Source organism: Drosophila suzukii, chromosome 3, assembly GCF_043229965.1.
Source record: "Drosophila suzukii chromosome 3, CBGP_Dsuzu_IsoJpt1.0, whole genome shotgun sequence".
NCBI classification, from domain to species: Eukaryota; Metazoa; Arthropoda; class Insecta; order Diptera; family Drosophilidae; genus Drosophila; species Drosophila suzukii.
Window position 1 is genome coordinate 63,240,033 of NC_092082.1, and position 17,251 is coordinate 63,257,283.

The 17,251-nt window shown below is 43.6% G+C and overlaps 3 protein-coding genes and 1 long non-coding RNA gene across 6 annotated transcripts; all 4 read right to left on the bottom strand.

The window, feature by feature from the left end:
• Window positions 1–113: 113 nt before the first annotated feature.
• On the bottom strand, window positions 114–8,420 carry LOC108016274 (uncharacterized). Of its 3 annotated transcripts, none has more exons than XM_036818997.3 (13): window positions 8,254–8,420; window positions 6,475–6,774; window positions 6,207–6,414; window positions 5,683–5,754; window positions 4,747–5,068; window positions 3,382–4,591; window positions 2,929–3,288; window positions 2,417–2,874; window positions 2,263–2,361; window positions 1,892–2,202; window positions 1,554–1,836; window positions 1,324–1,479; window positions 114–1,089 (listed from the first exon to the last, which is right to left on the bottom strand). In XM_036818997.3, the coding sequence occupies exons 2-13, from the start codon at window positions 6,710–6,712 to the stop codon at window positions 883–885; spliced, it is 3,924 nt and encodes a 1,307-aa protein (XP_036674892.2). In that variant the 5' UTR covers window positions 6,713–6,774; window positions 8,254–8,420; the 3' UTR covers window positions 114–882. The 3 variants fall into 3 exon arrangements, with proteins under 3 accessions (XP_036674892.2, XP_036674891.2, XP_036674893.2); XM_036818996.3 differs by having other exon boundaries at window positions 1,324–1,488; window positions 8,254–8,419; XM_036818998.3 differs by lacking the exon at window positions 5,683–5,754 and having other exon boundaries at window positions 1,324–1,488; window positions 8,254–8,419.
• Window positions 8,421–9,044: 624 nt separating this feature from the next.
• Window positions 9,045–10,612, bottom strand: LOC139353122 (uncharacterized). The gene is made up of 2 exons (XR_011604279.1): window positions 10,333–10,612; window positions 9,045–9,200 (listed from the first exon to the last, which is right to left on the bottom strand). It is a non-coding gene; the product is annotated as an uncharacterized lncRNA (long non-coding RNA).
• A 1,664-nt stretch (window positions 10,613–12,276) lies between these two features.
• On the bottom strand, window positions 12,277–14,847 carry mia (meiosis I arrest). The gene is made up of 3 exons (XM_017082877.4): window positions 13,899–14,847; window positions 13,681–13,841; window positions 12,277–13,220 (listed from the first exon to the last, which is right to left on the bottom strand). The coding sequence occupies exons 1-3, from the start codon at window positions 14,655–14,657 to the stop codon at window positions 12,380–12,382; spliced, it is 1,761 nt and encodes a 586-aa protein (XP_016938366.4). The 5' UTR covers window positions 14,658–14,847; the 3' UTR covers window positions 12,277–12,379.
• Window positions 14,848–15,654: 807 nt separating this feature from the next.
• Window positions 15,655–17,057, bottom strand: Pcmt (Protein-L-isoaspartate (D-aspartate) O-methyltransferase). Its single transcript, XM_017082870.4, has 4 exons — window positions 16,878–17,057; window positions 16,680–16,816; window positions 15,965–16,369; window positions 15,655–15,907 (listed from the first exon to the last, which is right to left on the bottom strand). The coding sequence occupies exons 1-4, from the start codon at window positions 16,930–16,932 to the stop codon at window positions 15,824–15,826; spliced, it is 681 nt and encodes a 226-aa protein (XP_016938359.2). The 5' UTR covers window positions 16,933–17,057; the 3' UTR covers window positions 15,655–15,823.
• Between the last annotated feature and the right edge of the window lie 194 nt (window positions 17,058–17,251).

The window sequence follows — 17,251 nt, forward strand, 5'->3', positions numbered from 1 at the left end:
GATTCGTGATTCTTATAACACCGCTGCGATTCAATAAGTTTTTCTCACTTTAATTAATATTTTGCATTTCGTATTTTGGAAGAAAAAGTACTGGAGTAGATAAAACATTAGTATTTTGAAAGTTTTAGTGTATATAAATAAATTAGTTATTAATCAACAATATTTGTTTAACTGCTCATGGTACAATTCGTGGCATATTTATAATATAATGTTTTTCCTTAAATGTGTTTAACTTAAATATTGATTGTTGGTTAGGTACAAAGAAAAATCTCATGGCTTATATTGTATACCTAATCAATAAGTATTTTTTGAATCGGCTTTTAGGCCAAAAATCAGAATAAACTAAACACTGATGTAAAATTGTCATGAAGCTGCGTTTAGTATATTCCTATAAATTGCATAAGAAATCGAATTGGATTGCTGCATAAAATTTGCTTGCGACTAGATTGAAGTTTGTTGCTCTTCGACTTGCTTATGCGGTGTAGCTATCGAATCATATATGTATATCATATACGCGTATGTAAATATAGTTAGATGGATAAATTTGTTCTTATTACACTTTAACTAGCGCGGCTGCCTTGAGAAGGGAAGAATGATTCAAAAATTTACGATTGTTCCCTGGTTGCCAATTAGTGTGGTATTTCATTCGCAAATGTACCACTCACAGACAGTTTTGAATTTGACTTCATGTTTTTGCATTGAATCAAACTATTTTTGAACAATCGGTTCCCTCCCAAAACATCGCGTATCTACGACCATATTCGAGATTTCATTCGATAAAACGGGTTACGCATTCTTTTCTTAAAAGCGAGCAGCCACGAATAATTCTACATGTGTTGATAGGTTAATATATACTTATGTGCCCAAACCACTGAAAGCCTGTTAGACAGTTGTGCCGTAGGCGTTATTAAAAACGGCTCGAGAACTATCCGTGTCTAGCGATATATCTTCGGGACTGGCCAAGTCCACGCGCACATTCGAATTAGTTCGACGTCGGGCAGTTTGCGCAGCGCCCCAGTTGCTGAGAGTCCAATGGAAACCAGAGGAGCTGGCAGCCGGTTCGGCGTCCACCTTGACCTGCGTGCATACCTGCATAATAAATGGGAGATTTAGACAACTGCTTACAATCAGGCTTAATTCTGAAAATTTGAATACCCTAATCAATTATCGGTCAATAGTAGGAAGCATTTAGTATACACTCTTATTTCTTTTTACATTTAAAGATTCTACAGATTAAGTACCCAAAGATAAGCCCCGATAGATGGATTTTTAAGCATCAAGAAAGAAAAACGTAATGCAATCGTAGTTTGGTACTCAACTCACCTCACGGTTTCCGCAGGGTAATGTTTCTGTGCCGTTGCCCAAGGCAGAGCCCGACACAGATCCTGAGCCGGAGTCACGGGTGCTGCCAATGCTGCTGCTGCTGGCCAGCGAGTCATTGCTTGATTCAATAACCGCTCCTCGGTACCGCGCTACGGCCTGAACAGCCTCAATCAAGACGAAGAATAGTTGTATCAATTGAGATCTTTTAGCATGGCATCATAGGAACTTACCATGGCATCCCCGCCTTGACAGTCTTCGATCGATTTGAGGATTTCCCAAACCAGCTCCGAGTCTAAGGGGATCGGCTGCTCGGTGTCACGATTGTAAATAGCAATAGCAATGTGAACGGGATGGGGCACGGGCAGCGGAATAAGCAGTTTTTCCGTCACGCTCTTCTCCCCGCATTTCTGCTTCCACGGTCGCCAGACCTTCTGGGCGTCTTGTGGTGTCTTCGGCACATGCTGGGCACGGTGCGCACGAACCCTCGGTGTGGTCAGTCCCACTGACATATCCCTGTTAAAAACTTTATAAGCATCTCTCGATCCAATTATTTTTCATACGTTTTTACCTCTTCTCGGGCTTGCGGAAGGTGAGCGTTATGCGAGAGCGTGGGTTAAATGCGGTGACCTCTAGGAAGGGCAGATGCACCTGGACGTTTCCCCGCGGCGCGTACACGTTGCCGAGCAGATCCAGGCCTTTGGAGCCAATCACATCGTTTGCATTCTTCACCATCTCGGTATAACGCATCAGATCGAGCGAGGCATGTGGTTCTAGTTTAAAATGTGTATCATGTTCAGTCAATGGCGTTAGAAAATCTAAACTAAATATGTCGGTGTATATAAGACCAGCCAGTCCAGGCCAGTCGTTAACCGTGAGACCCTATACAAAAATAAACCAATTTATTATTGTTGTTCAAATGTTTTGGTGATATCTTTTTACCTTATTATCCCAGAATTCTTCTTCGCTAATCGACAGTCTGCCGATGACATGTGACGGATAATACTTCTCTAAAATATGGGCGGCCAGTTGTATAGCGATCTAATTCAAAAACAATTAATGCGATGCAAAACAAAAGTTTTAAGGCTACACAAACCTTTAATTCTTTGGTATTCAACTTGATGCGCGATTTGACCTGAGTGGTCAGCGCCGTCTGCAGTTCTCTTCGTCGCTTCTCCAGCTTCTCGTGCAGCGTACTCATCAGGTCCTGCGCCTCACGGTCCAGCGATAAGTACGGACCGGTTTTACTGATTTGGGCGGAAAAAGGTCCGAAGCAAGCCTCGACAAACTGGAGGAAGTCCTGCTGCGGCTGTAGGACCACTCGCTCTGTGGCATGCTGGTAGGCCTGCAGCTCGTCCAGTTCCATCTTAGCCTCTAGAGCAGCCAAAGCCTGCTCTGGTCGGATGATGAAGTAATAGTCCAGTGCCAATCCGGGTCCGGCGATTCGTTTTACAGCGATGCTATCCGAGGCCGGCACACGTCCACACTTCTTTATGAACAAATGGTAGGTGAGCGAGTCCCAGACCAGGCGAAGGGAATATCGAACGACTCCAACTAAATGATGGAAACGTTAATATATAAATTCGTACATTTCAAGCACTAACGAACCTATAAAAACAACTCCCGCTGCCAGGGGACAGATAACCGTGGCCATTAGAATTGCCGCCACCGGCTGCAGCACACCCTGAATCATAAGATTCCACACTATGGCTTCCAGCAGAATGCAGTAACGATTTTTCGTATTATCAGGCGCATCCAAGTCATATATGAGGATCATGTAGATGTGGAGTAGTAGTACAAATACGGGAATCCATAGGGGTGCAGTCACAGCCAGACCAATGCTTAGAAAACTGGCGGCCAGGCAGATAAGTGGAAATGCGAATAATATGACAATCGTGCCCAGGAATCCTTTCACAAAATAGTTCCAAGTTCGATTTAGATTTCGTGTCAGTCCCTTGCCAATAAAGCCTTAAAAGAGTAAGATAGAATAGTAATTAAAAACTAAATATGTAACTATATTAAAACTAAGCAGAATCAAAAAAGATTCAACTTGAAACTTACCCGTGTCCGGTTCCGTCTCAAAGTGCGTCCGTGATTTTGATATATGACGCCACAGTTCGATAAGACGTGAGGCCAGCGTCTGCGTGATACTTGTCTTCCTCGGGAACAGTGTGCCGTTGATCTGCGATAGCTCCAGATCGGGCATAAAAGGCTTCACGCAGCAGAGAGCGCGCAATCCCAGAGGACTGCACCAGGGTACAAGTATACCCAGCAGGAACATCATGTTCCAGGACCAGCACCAAATCCGCTGGATCATGTTTAATAGACGCCAAAAAGGCCAGCGGGTGCTTGTTGTGCGGATAATCTCCTTTTCCACCAGAAACACCGGCTGGCTAGGATCCGAGCGGGGGGTGACAATACTGGTGGCATGCTGGCTGATTACAGTAGGAATTACGTCCGACTGGCCCTGAAAGTTGCGACGGATGATCCACGACTGGGGCGACCAGATGCGGCACGCCCACTGAAAGCTTCGGGTGGGAGTCTTGGCGTTCTTCAGCTCCTTAAGCAGCACTGGCTCCCGCTCCTTCATGAAGGCCAGGTCCCGGGACAGGAAGTAGGCCGTCTGATGTAGGTTGTGCTGCGTGCACATTTTCAGCGCCTCCTCGTGGGCCGACCAGGCGCTCTTATGAAGACGGTTCTCCTCGGCGTGGCGTAGCTTGGAGCGCAACCAGGGGGCAACCCGCGACAGCACTGAATGGTCGTTGGCCAGACACTTCTTGTGGTCCTCACGCGTGCGCTTGATATTTTGCTCCACCTTGTCCACAGCCTTATACATGATTACCACCGACTGGGCCTGCTGCACAAGAAGTTCAGGCACTCCAGCGCCAAGCTCCGCCAATTTGGCATTGGAGACGATAGAGCTATAAACGCGCTGCAGATACTCCTTCATAACAGCCTCGTTCACCTCCTCCTCGATCTCCTTGTCATTCAACTTCTTGGCCCGCAGCTCGGCAATCAGACGCTCGCGGAAGTGCAGAAACCAGCCTCGCGTCTCCCTCTCCAGAATGCCAATCAGAATTGGCAGCGCTTTGCGCATGATGTCGCGGCAGAACAGGCGCAGGTCGATCTCCTGCCCTTTTGGCGTGAGGAATAAGTACGGCACGGGCTGGCTGACCTCGCAGCTGTTAAAATCGAATTTCTCCATTGTGGCACGACGCAACATCTTCCGGACATAGGAGCATAGGCCATCAAGGCAGTCTTCGAACTCGGGCTGTAAAAAACAATTTTAGATTACACTAATCATTACACCAAATGGTTATGGATTTTAGATACAAATTCGTAGTGATCCTTACTTATTTACCAGTTTTTTTAACATATTTTAATTATTTCTTAATTCGGTATACACCAGACCAAACAAATGCTTACCCGACAAACCAACTCGGCTATGAGAAATCGGCAGCGCTCCTCCTTGATCTTGTAGTCCAGGTTGTGGGCCAACAGAGCCGGTACCCCGATAAACATGTCCGCCAGCTTGGTGAAGGATCCCAGCAGGCCGTGCATCGCCTGCACCACGGAGAAAAAGTGCGAAAATATCCTTGCTCGGGCCGTAACCACCACAAATCGGGCAGCCAGGGCCAGGTCGCTCAAAAAGGAGTCCTGGGCCCGCAACTTTCCTTTCTGAAGTAGTTGGGACAGACGCCACTTGTGCACCTGACCAGGAAAGTGAATACTGGGCACGTCGAACTCGCTGTGGAGGAGCAGAGATGCGGATTAGGTTGAGGTCCTTGAAAGATCAAGGCAACATAAAACACGTACATAAATGAACTAGATAAATGACAAATTGTTGGCATGCACAAGCGTGTTCCAGATTCAGAATTATGGTTTGCCCGATTCTAAGTGAATAATTTATGTTTAAATGTTTGTGTAAATATGTGAGTGTGACTTGGGGTAAGTATCTTGGGGTCTGTGAAGAACTCACTTCCTTGATAAACACACAGGATTTTCTTCGTAAAATGTTGCTTACATCAGCACTCTCAGAAAATAAGGAAAATACTTTTAAAATATTACAAGCTAAATTTACACAAGTTGTTTCTCGGAGTATCTTTGTTGTCTTTAACATTTTCTTTACATTCCACAGGTCTTTAACATGCAGATTTGCTTTAAAACTCTCGTTTCAGTTTAACCAGCATGCAAATTTATAGTAGCGGCTTTGGATAATGACTTAACTTCTAAACAAATAACATTGAGTAAATAATGATAATGTATGTACAAACGGAAGAACACCGACTAAACAGATTTAAATGCAGCGGCAGAACTTTGCCAAGGCCTTTGTTGATCGCCTTTTTAATAGTGTTTATTTACCCATTTTTACGTATAGTTTCCAATTGTTCCAAAGTTAATTTCTTCGGCTTTCCATATTTATCCTTTTGCAAGCTTTACAGAAATATGTCACATACAAATTGTTGTTTACCGTTTCATGTTTCATTGGCAAGTGATACACAGAAATAAAAACACAATAGTATTGGGGCATGCGTTTAGTTGAGTTAAGAAACAAATAAACAGACTACGATAGCTGATATCGTATTCATTTTTATAAAGATTTGGAGCATGCCTTAATTTGATTTTGCGTTTGCTGGGTGCAAAGTGTCGCATGATAGGCAATGGTTAAGGAACTCAAGAAACGAAAGAAACCACTATCAGGTGTGGGGGATGTGGCGAAAGCACTGTTAATCAGCTAGCTGTTAACTGCTGCACAATAGCTCTTTTTGCTTGTTAAGCTGGCAATTGCAAGCCACTCCATCCATCATCCGTCAGCCACCATCCACTCATCCATCAATCTATCCATCAGCGCAATGAGCAGCTCTGTCTCGTGACCGCAAACTCACCCAGTTTCCCGCAGTGTCTTCAGCTGGGCGCTCGTCAGCCGGCGGGGCTCTCCACTCCCGTCCGATGCAACGGCGTCCAGTTCGTCAAAGGGAGGCGCTATAAAGAGGTCGCGCAGATTAATGGGACGAGTTTTGCGGCTGCTGACGCTGTTGGTAGCGTTCCTGGCCGTCAGATTTAGACCACTGCTGGCCAACGCCTGGGGCAGAACTGAAATGGGACTCGGTTAACATGAGTACATCAAGGAAACCTATGCAGGTGGCTACTCACCAATAGGAAAGCTCTTCCAATGGTAGAGGAACTGCTCGGCTACGCTTTTGATCTGCTCCACCAGCTGTTCCACCTCGGGCGGAGCCCCTACCAGGTTGATGTTGAATTCGATGGGCTCCCGCTCGGGACCGGCCAGCGTCTGGGGGCGCAGCATCTGGGTGCCGGATGCACTGACCGACAAGGTGGCCGGCACAGCAGCCGGTGCCGGAACCGAGGCGGCCTGCAGGGACATGGGCATCGTAACTGGGCGCAGCCGTTCACTCTAGTAACGCGTCCATTCCTGATTGGAACGAAAAAATGCTGGAAAGAGAGAATATTAATTGCATAGGTGGAAAACTAGGTAATCGGGAGTGCATCAGAAATCACAGAGCGCCCATTCAGCAGAAGTTTTAAAAGGAATAAAACAGTAAGACTTATAGACACCAATTATAGTCTTTGTAGCGATGTCTATCTATATGCCCGTCCCTGGGAGATAAAAGCACTAAAGAAATGATTTTATGTGGAATATAAATAAAGCTTTATAAATATTTATATTCAACAAAACTTCAAGCTAGTTTAAATCAAAATTTAATATAGTTCTTAAATATTGGTTGGGTGGGGCCTTTTGCGCCTCAAAATTGTTGAGTGGTTATTTAGAAACAAAGCTGTATCACGACTTTATAACTGAAAGGGTACACTTACAAATGGGACTCTCAGTCAGGGAACAGATAAACAGGCACTCTAGTCGGTACAATGATCGCCTCACTGCACACATAAACCACCTAGCAGCTTCCTTGGCCCACCCAAGGACTAGAAGAAGACTGAAGCGAAGGCACCCCGGTGATCTCTGGACAAGAGGACGTCAGGTCTCTCGAGTCGTAAACCAGTAAAATTGTTTTTGTTCAATTATTGTAAATATTGTTAATCACCTTTTCTGTTATGTTTCCATGTTAACTATTTCTGTTCGTACACAACGTTTTATAGCCATTAGGTTGGCTGATCAACGTTAAATAAATGAATTTGTTATACTAAAAAAATAAAAAACAAATGGGACCCTAATTGTTTAGCACTTTAAGACTAGGCTCTTCGTGCAGGCCTATTAACTAGAAGTCTCTTGCCCAGATTCTTCCCCCACGAACTGGGATGCTTTGGAAGAGTATCGAAAGAATCGGCAGCCAAGATGCCAGTTCCTCATTCGTGTTATTTTGATGGCTGACCAAGCTAATTGAAATCGCACAAGCGCGCGCAATATTAAAATTAATGATCTAATTGAAAATTCACTGGCGCATATGTAATGGTGAGAATAGTTCGAATTCCATGGGGTTCAGAGAGAGTAAGAGAGTCCAGATGTAAACAAATATGCACTGGTTTGAATTCTTCAGCTCCTCGCACTCAGCATACTCACGTAAGTTAACTAACTATCCGATTTACAAACAATTTAGCTTCAGGAGGGTCGAAACGAGTTTGTCGTACTGTCTGGAAACCAGCGTTTCACCTGCCGCAGGGGCACCTGCAGACTGCAGACTTCAGCCACCACCTACCACAACTTACACCCAATTTCGCGCTTCGCTTGCGTTAATGGGGTCCCCAAATGTGCCGTTCCACGCCCATGAGTAGACACTGTACTGAAGTGCCCCCCGCCAGTTAACCCACTCCACGCCCCTGCCCCAACGATTCTTATTGTTTAATTGCCGCACACACACACTCGTACGCGCGACGAGACGCACACGCACACCTATACGGCACACACAAGGCGTTCTGTGTTGTCGTTGTCGGTTTTGAGTTACAACTGCCTTTTACCTCGCTGCCAATATCAAATTGCTGGAGCTTCGGACTTTGCAGGCATCGTAGTGGCGACTCGCAAGATCAGAAAGCTGCGTTTTTCCGTTTTTCGTCGTTTTTCGAGCAGACAAACAATACACATACGCTCTTTTCAATGCACCAGTGTGACCGCGGAACTATCTATCAGTCATACCGTCGGGTATTCCAAAATGCTGGCGATGGTCAACTCACGTGCTCGTGACTATCGATGGCTCGCCGAGAAATCGGTGGTTCGAGTGACCAGGGCTGCACTTGCGGTGCTAACGGTAACAATTCGAAATCAATTTATTTGAGAACACAAGAGCTAAATGTGGCATGTTTCTGGTTAAGAAAATCAGTCACCTAAAGATTGATGGTTTTAAAGAAGTAGTCTCTCTGTCACCATACTCTCGCCACGATATATATTTCTTTTTGATATCCTGGATGCATACCATAAAAAAAAGGTAAATGAAAAATTGGTTTTAGACGGTGCGCAACGGTTCTCAAGGTTTTTAGGCATATTTTATATTCGTACACTCAGAGAAAAAACCGTTCTCAACGTTCTCTAGTTCAGTATATTTGATCTCAAAAGTGAGCCAAGATCGGTTGTCGGTTTGCGAGTGGCTTTTGAGAATGTATGCTCTCGGTATGGAGATGAACCGTTCTCGGTTTCAACAACGAATCGATCTCGAATTCGAGATGAATCGTACTCGATTTTAACATCGATGAATCGTTTTCGGATTCAAGCATTAATCGTTCTCGCTCTAAGATTCCATTCTTAAATAAAAATGTTTTTATTTATTTTAATTTGCTTATATTTTCATTTCGTTATTAAGTTTATATACATTTTATATATGTAGTTTCTTGATGAATCCCAATCGGTGGAGTCCTAATATTCTATAGATGCTATGGCAAATTTTAATTTTACGACATCTTTATAGGAGTAGCTAATAAAACAATAAAAAACGGTTTTATTACTATAACAAATCCAACAAAATATCCTCATGAAATCGTTTTAAGCCGAAATTAAAACATACAATGGACAATAGATTCCAAGAAAAATATAAATTACTTCCACTTAAGATTTATTTTTTAGGGACTTTTTGGATCAAAGAAATTGTGAAAAACTTGGGAATTTCAACTTTGACGTCAAATTCCGAAGACATGGGTCATGGTTCAAGATGGGGGTTATTATACCCTTGCAGAGGGTGTAACGATTTCAGTTAGAAGTTTGCTAGGCAGTGAAGGAGTCGTTTCCGACCCCATAAAGTATATTCTTGATCAGCATCAATAGACGAGTTGATCTAGCCATGTCCGTCTGTCCATTTCTACGCAAACTTGTCTCCCAGTTTTATAGCTATCGGGATGAAATCTTTCCAAAAGTCATTTTTCTATCGCAGGTAGTGTATAAGTCGAAACAAGCCGGATCGGACAACTATATCATTTAGCTCCCATAGGAATGATCAAAACAAACATTTTTAAGAAAATGTTAAGATTTTATATTTTTGGTGTTTTTCAACATATTAACTGATACTCTTGGAAATACCATTCTTTTAATATTTCAGAATTTTGAATAAAATCTAAAACAAATCGGACGACTTTATTATGTAGCTGCCATAGGCACGATCGGAGAATTAATGTCAAAACAATGCATAGACCGTTATTTTTCGTTTTCGGTAAACATTTACGGTAGTAAATTGAAATGAAACATTGTCTTAATATTTCTGTAATTAGTTTAAAAATCGGAAAAATCTGTAAATACAATGCTCCCACGGGAACATCTGCACGGGTATGAAAACTTCGGCGTGCCGACGTTAGCTTCCTTTAATGTTTTTATTAATATGGTCTTTTATTAAGAGTGTGTCTCAGCAAAAATATTTAAGATATGTCCATTTATATAGGCATCGGTTTTTTGTATTCTTAGCTATATCGCGGAACTTGTAGGTGATGGCACAAAAGTTTATATGAGACTCAAAAAGACCTACTATCATAGAAAATTTAAAGTTTCTGGAAATTTCAACAAGCTTAATTTTGTGTTTCTGTATATTTACAGTTTTTAAGGGATCAAATTCCACATACAGTGGGCGTGTTTGTGCCTAACCGAAGTAGACACTTCCGGGTCACACCGCGGGACAAGGGGGTAATGAGCACTTGTCGCTGGCACGGGGACGCTTTGATGGCAGGACGATCGCGTCGCGGCAATGGTAACGATGGTTACTGCGATGCCGGACCACAGGCGATGCTGGAGCTGCGCTGAGGGTGAGCTAACGTGGTTAGCTGCTAGTTGAGATAGTGTATTACGAGCCCTATTCCCAGATGTAGGAAGTAGAACCGCGGAGTTAAGAGGTGTGTTGATAACTGTTTTATTCTTCATTTGGAACATGTTTATATACTACTTGGAACACGGAAGTTTAGTGTAATATTAGTGAAGTAAGCTATATTCTAAAGTTGGTCAGGGAATTATGATTATGGTAGCAGTTTGCGTAGTTGGCTTTGCGTAGTTGGCTGACACTGCAAAATGTGCTGACTGCATTGGCCGGTCAGTGTGCCGTTGAGTCGGTAAGACGGTGAGTTAGTGAGACATATAATATGCTGATCAGCAATTCTCATATGCAGTGGGTGCTACTGAGCGCCTGGTACTGTTCCCAACTTGGCTACTGCTTGATTTGTTGGGTGTGGTCATGTTGAGTACCTTTGGGTACGAACAGGGCGAAAGTCTAGTTGACATGAAGATCTTGATGAAATTCTAAACCAAAACAGAAAGACAGCTGGAGGGTTAGACAAAATCACATGAAATGCGATTGAACTTTTCAAAGTCAAAGCACTTAGCCCTGTTGTCTAGCCCCAACCCAAAACCAGAGTACTCAAGTGAAGAAGTTGGTACAATATACAGCTACATTTTAGGTGCATATTTGGACAAAAGCTGGAACGCTTTTATACCAATGCGTCACTTAATGAAGATTTATTTGGATTCGGTATACTTGAATTACCCGGTAGAAAGGCACACCAATTCAAATTAAATGCTTCGCTTCTCTGTCTTCTGTAGGTGCAGAATTACTGGGAAGTAAGTAAGTAAAATATGCCAAAGAAATAGGTGTGAGCCATTAACTTAGTTAGAAATAGGTAAACTGACTCAAACTTAGTACAAGAAACTCATAATTGAAAAGTCCGAAGTAGAAACACTTCACATCATATTCCAGGCCACAAGGGTATTCCTTTTAACGAAAAGACTGATAGTATAGCTTAGTTAGCAGTTAAGGACGGAGTTGAAATAAACATTAAACTGTGCATTAAGGAATCCTTAAGAGAGATTAAAACATATTTGGAAATCAGATGGAATGAAGAGTATAGGTTTAAATGTGTAAGTAAAGGGTCTAACCTAAAGAAGCATAAAAAGCAAATAGCATATAAATAGTAAATAGATTAATGACAGGCTGTGAACTCAAATCTGTGTTAAACATGTAATGTACCTCAATATGCACAGCATATAATTTATGACTGCCCAAAAGATTATCAATCTTCGTGGTAAGTCGAGGATCGATAGGTACTATTAAAATTTATTTCAATTTTTTTTAGAAAAAAACCACTCCCTATGTGAGAGCTGGTTTCTAGTTTAGCTCTTTATCTGTCTCTGTACATATAATCAATCACATTTGTTGGTAGTTGGCCAAGCAACCAACCTGTCTAGTTGTAAAGATTCCTGTCTACAAAGGGTAACGTGTGAGGCTGGGCACCTATCCAGGAAGAGCTACTTCATATTGTCAAATGGGTCTGTCTCGAACACGCTTTCAAATCACCACTTATCTACGTTGGCGTATAAGCACATACGACCTCAAACCACCTTGTATTTGGACACTTAGGCAGTGTTGTTGTGACCAACAACCAAATCACCTGTCAGGTGATTTAAAATCAAAAACAAAATTAAATTTAAAACCAAAACATTCAAGAGTATACCCTTAAAAAATGCTTTTCGCTTTCTTACCTTTTAAAAAAGTTTCCCACAAACAAAGAATTTGTAACCTAATTTCTTAGTCTCTCCTCTCTCCGCTTGCTCTAGCATTTTCCGTAGGTTTTATTATTAACCGAAAATAATGAATAATGAATAATTTTCCAGATAAATCGTTACTTAAGTAACAGGCTTTCGGCCATTATTAAAAGGTGTAAGAACATTTCCCTTATTAGTAGGTTGCAAAACGCACAGCTTGTTTGGCTTTAAAAGTATTCCCTTGCTGGCTGGCAAATAAGAGCTCATGGACACGGGAGGGACTACAACGTTTTTGAACTGCGGCATTGGAACCCGGTCCGATTGAGCAACCACGTAACCCGGGGGCTTGGCCAGGACAGCCTGCTTTAGATTCGGAACTATTGGATTGCGCGATATCCGCGGCAGGATCTTGACGATCTTTCCATTCACAAGGAGATTATGACAACTAGATTTGGGAACATCGCTGCTGCAACGAACTCCGTTCCTGGGCTTCTGTTTGCCAATGACTGGAGCTTTCGAGACGGCACAAACAGCTCCTGCACGTCTTGAGTTACTGTGTTGATCGGCAGCCGATTGGCGTTGGTGCATTTTTGACGCCTTTTCAGCCTCCATCTTGGCTGCAGCCAACGCTTCCACCGTGACGCGAGATACGACGACGGAATCACACAACGACGGACCCAAAAATCCGTAGGTAAGCGCATACTGATCCGGGAGATCAGGTGCTTCGTGAATTCTCTTTAGCACCGGGGGGCACACCTTTGCTACACGATGACGAATGTACTTAGCAGCCTGTCTGTCCAGACTGGGGGTGGAGATCCCATCGGTGGCAGTCGAGCTCAGATGAGGCTCGATGCGCTTAGATAGATGAGGTAATTGAGGCACAATGCAGGCGCGCACCACGTGACTACCCAACTTTCCCAGGCCAATGACTGCTCCAAACACCGTCGCCAGAGGCTCCTTTGTGAGAGCCCTTTGGTAAACCCTGCAATATAATCAGAAATTTAGATTGCAGCTATATCGGTTTACGTTTGCAACTTAGGTAAAATAAATATTAAAACATTTGATAGGCTATTTAAACGACAAACTTTATACCACATACTGAAATCATTATCATTAGCTTGTCTTCATTTCTTTTTGGACGGAAAACTGCCTTCTCTTTCCCATGGTTGTTCCTCACCCATTTCATGAACATGTTAATTTATGATTTACGTGTTAAGAGGACTACAGAGCTTGACAATTTCTACCGTATCTAGCCTATAAAATGCATCATATGCAATCAAAATCTGTGGAATATGTACCTAGCCTCAGTTAGGCTTCCGAACTTTATCTTTCATATACGTAAGTAATTTTAAACGGCTGATGCGAATGATTATACACAGAAGTATAAAGATAATGAAAGAAAAGTTTCTCTCTTGGAAAGTGGCTACTTGTTCTGTACTTGCCCAATAACTCTAGGAAGGATGATGTTTTCGGAGGCATCGAAGTGGCGCAATATATGGGCTATTATGTTGCCACAGTACTCCCTCAAAGCCCATTGTTTCTCCAAGTCGGGCGATAATTTGGTGAGCTGACAGGTTAGAACGGCCGGCAGGATCAGGTGGAGCTGAAATGCAACATATGCATTTTCACCTGTTGCCATTCCTCAGTGCCGAATACTCACATATTGTAGCAAATTCAACCTGGTGTTTGCCAAAAGAGCTCTGACCATCCGCATGAGGTAGAAGAGAATCGCGATGTTCTCCTGGGCCACGTTGGAGATTGTCATCTCCGCGATGAACGCGCTGAGCGTGGGCAGTAGCCCCTCCAGTGAGGGATCTGTTGAGAGGGTTTGAAGCGCCCGCTGGCGCCGGGACTCCGAGCTGCCGACGCAGGCTTCGGTAACCAGCCCGAAGAAGTACTGCTGCTCCTTGGTCAGCGGATAACGCTTGCTCGGCATCAGCAGCACCTGCTCCGCCTTCAGCCAGCCTGCGTGGGAGTTGGCCGGGTCAAGAGGAATCCCCGGTTCAGATTCCTGACCGGAAGCGAGAGGGACGGGACCAGGTTCGGTGGAAAGAGCGCCGCCCGCAACAAGGGGATTCTCTTCGAGCAGATGTCTTGGGCCAACTCCGCTCACGACCAGTCTGAAGAAAATGTCCATGCCAAGGTCGGCGTCCATCCGGACAGCATGCTGGATGTGCGACAAATCCAGCCTATGCTCCCGGATGCGCCGCATGTATTTTCCCGCCTCGCCCAGCAGGTTGGAAATGTCTTCTTCGAGACTGAGCGACAACAACTTGGAAACGTCGTCGCCCACCTGACGACCCGTGCTATGCATGGATATCGCAGCCAGGGAACGCTGCGACAAGAACTTTTTGCAGAAGCCCTCGTCTTTGTCGGAGGCTTTCATTTCAGTTGTCTTTTTGTTTTCAAACTGCCACATTCTGGCACTAGAGATGGCACCGGTCGATATGCGGAGCTAGGCGCGATTATCAAATCGGATTTTCAAATATATCGAATTCAATTGAAAGGCGCAGATAAAATGTTTTTAAAGAGCCCTTTTTGATTTTTGAATGTCAGTTTAACGTCGGCACAGCATGCCCCAACTTACCAGAGGGCCGATATAGGCTCCCAGTTCAAAACCCTCTTAACTCCTGATAACATTTTTATAAGCAATAATTTAATAAAATAACTTACCACGTTTGTAAAATTATATCATATTAAATGTAATCATATGTGTAAATGCGAACGCATTTGTCTAACAATTAAACAACCTATTCTACATATATGATATTCTACCAATCTATTTTAATAAAGTTCTCTTAAAGGCGAGCGTCTACCTCGTCCTAAAGGATAGTCCCGACCACTTATCGTCATACTTATTTTGACTCCGTTCAGTCTTACAATTTTAAATTTAGATTTACTGATTAATTTACTTATCGCGGTTGTACGGTTTTTTTTTGTGTTGTTTTGTAACCGCTGGGAGAACCTGTGATCCACTCACGTCGAGCTCCTTTTAAATACTGCCCTTTTAGGATTTCCACAACCGACATGAACTTGACTTTGACATTAATGTCAAGTGAAATTGAGAAAAGGCCTAGTACGAATGAGATTGGAAAGATAAAATTCTTACGCGTAGACCCATTAATTTCGTAAACACTGCAAATATAAGATGGAATAACAGCTTACGGCATTGATTAACCTTAGGACAATGTGCGCTCATTAACCAGTTTAATAGCTTTGGCTATAATAAATCAGCAAAATGTAATCGAACTAATTAAAATATTTTCTTGACCTAATGGTAAATATAAGCTGCAATAGCCTAGCGTACTTGTCATAAGATCATTTTGCTCACTCAGCATACGAATTCTATTTTTCACATCATTTTTAAATCTGTGTCCTTGCTATCCCAAAAAGAACACTTAAACGCCACTAACTAATTAGAGTTAAGAAGCTCTTGTTCAGGAAACTTTTTTAATTGGACTCAACGTGAAAACAAGCATTTCAATTTCATTTGGATAATTAATACTATCGAACGTATGCCCAAATTTGGTAGAGAACAAAGCCAAGCAGCAGCACCACAACTAGGGACCTTCCCACTCGGTGCAGTCAGGAGCGTAGATCCGTTAGGGGCACGTACATCACGCCCATTAGACGTGTCATCTCCACCTTTCCATTTGCGTCCTTGTCGTACTGTGGTAGCAATTTTGATTAGTACTGGAGTGGCTAGTATACCTATGGTTCGCCCACCTGTTGCATATACTGAGAGCCTCCGTCGGGACCCACGGGCACTATGAGACGCCCGCCATTGGCCAGTTGGTTTATCAGTTCGGTGGGCGTGTCCGGAGCAGCTGCTCCCACATGAATGGCGTTATAGGGGGCACTATCTGGGTATCCCTTGCGCCCGTCGCCCTCGACTATCAACAAGTGTCCGGATTCGAGCATGCCACGGTCGTCAGTGTTCAAGTTGGCCTTGCTAATCTTGACCAGGTCTGCCTGATGCTCTATGCCCACGATACGGGTCTCCGGATCGGTGCCCTTAGCCTTGATATAACGATAAAAGCAGGCCGTGAGGTATCCCGATCCAGAGCCCACGTCCAGCACATGTGCACCAGGCTTCAGGTGGTCGCGTAGATACTCCAAGGCGAAGGCATGCTACGCCGTTAAAGAAAGAAAAGGTACTTAACAGGTGAAAAAACTGAACCCTTTAGAAATACGAGAGATGCCCCAGAAATCGCAGAGCACTAATTCAGCCTTTTTATCTTATGTGCATTGTACACGAATTAGCGCTGAATTGATATCTGTGGCACCCTTCCCTACTTTATAGGGTCGAAAAAGTCTTCTTCACTGCGTTGCAAAATTGTGAGTGATTTTATAATACCCTTTGCAAATGTTCTTGTTTTTGGCTCGCAATCCCCATGTAGCCCCTTAAAGGGGGCCCTATGAAAACTTTGGTTTTAATTACCATATGAGGAGCACTGATGGTTACACCACCTCCGATGGGTTGCGGGGCGTCCATGTAGGGATTCCGCGGGGAGTAGTGCTTGCGGTCGGTTTCCGCCATCGCCTTGGCCACCCCATCACTTGCTATGACGCCGTGATCTTGGGATTTCGGTTCTATTATTAACTCTTTCCGTTGGGCAAAGCGGACAGAATGGCTCACCCTTCAGTTGACGAATGAGGTCCTCATTATTGGCTCCCACGGAACGCCACGCCATGCTGAAGGCGCGGGCAAACAGGCCCAGCTTAATAATCCCCAAAAGAAATTGCCTTTTTTCCAACGTATTGACTTTGTTGTGTTTTGTTTTCTTGTTTTCGTTTCAGCGCAGTGTTACCAGATGATGAATAGCTTTCCACCACGAATCCGCACTAAAAAATCCTGTTTCCCTAAACGCGCATTTAACGTTAAACGAGGGTATCACAGAAAAGTCGCTTGGAAATTGTATTGATGTTCCTGTGACACCCAGTATATCTTTACCATGTTTGATTTGGAGAATGTCAAATTACATTTTAGCGCCAGTAGTGGGCTAAAACACT

What these genes read in the sequence shown, in the direction of transcription:
- mia (XM_017082877.4), bottom strand. Translation starts at nt 14,657, where the DNA reads ATGTGGCAGTTTGAAAACAAAAAGACAACTGAAATGAAAGCCTCCGAC. An exon ending in GGTTGAATTTGCTACAATAT is followed by an intron (nt 13,842 to 13,898) that starts GTGAGTATTCGG and finishes GTTGCATTTCAG; the next exon opens with CTCCACCTGATCCTGCCGGC. An exon ending in ATCCTTCCTAGAGTTATTGG is followed by an intron (nt 13,221 to 13,680) that starts GCAAGTACAGAA and finishes ATTATATTGCAG; the next exon opens with GGTTTACCAAAGGGCTCTCA.
- LOC108016274 (XM_036818996.3), bottom strand. Translation starts at nt 6,712, where the DNA reads ATGCCCATGTCCCTGCAGGCCGCCTCGGTTCCGGCACCGGCTGCTGTG. An exon ending in TAGCCGAGTTGGTTTGTCGG is followed by an intron (nt 4,592 to 4,746) that starts GTAAGCATTTGT and finishes TGTTTTTTACAG; the next exon opens with CCCGAGTTCGAAGACTGCCT. An exon ending in TGAATACCAAAGAATTAAAG is followed by an intron (nt 2,362 to 2,416) that starts GTTTGTGTAGCC and finishes TTTTTGAATTAG; the next exon opens with ATCGCTATACAACTGGCCGC.
- Pcmt (XM_017082870.4), bottom strand. Translation starts at nt 16,932, where the DNA reads ATGGCGTGGCGTTCCGTGGGAGCCAATAATGAGGACCTCATTCGTCAA. An exon ending in CCATCAGTGCTCCTCATATG is followed by an intron (nt 16,370 to 16,679) that starts GTAATTAAAACC and finishes TTAACGGCGTAG; the next exon opens with CATGCCTTCGCCTTGGAGTA. An exon ending in GCTCTCAGTATATGCAACAG is followed by an intron (nt 15,908 to 15,964) that starts GTGGGCGAACCA and finishes TTGCTACCACAG; the next exon opens with TACGACAAGGACGCAAATGG.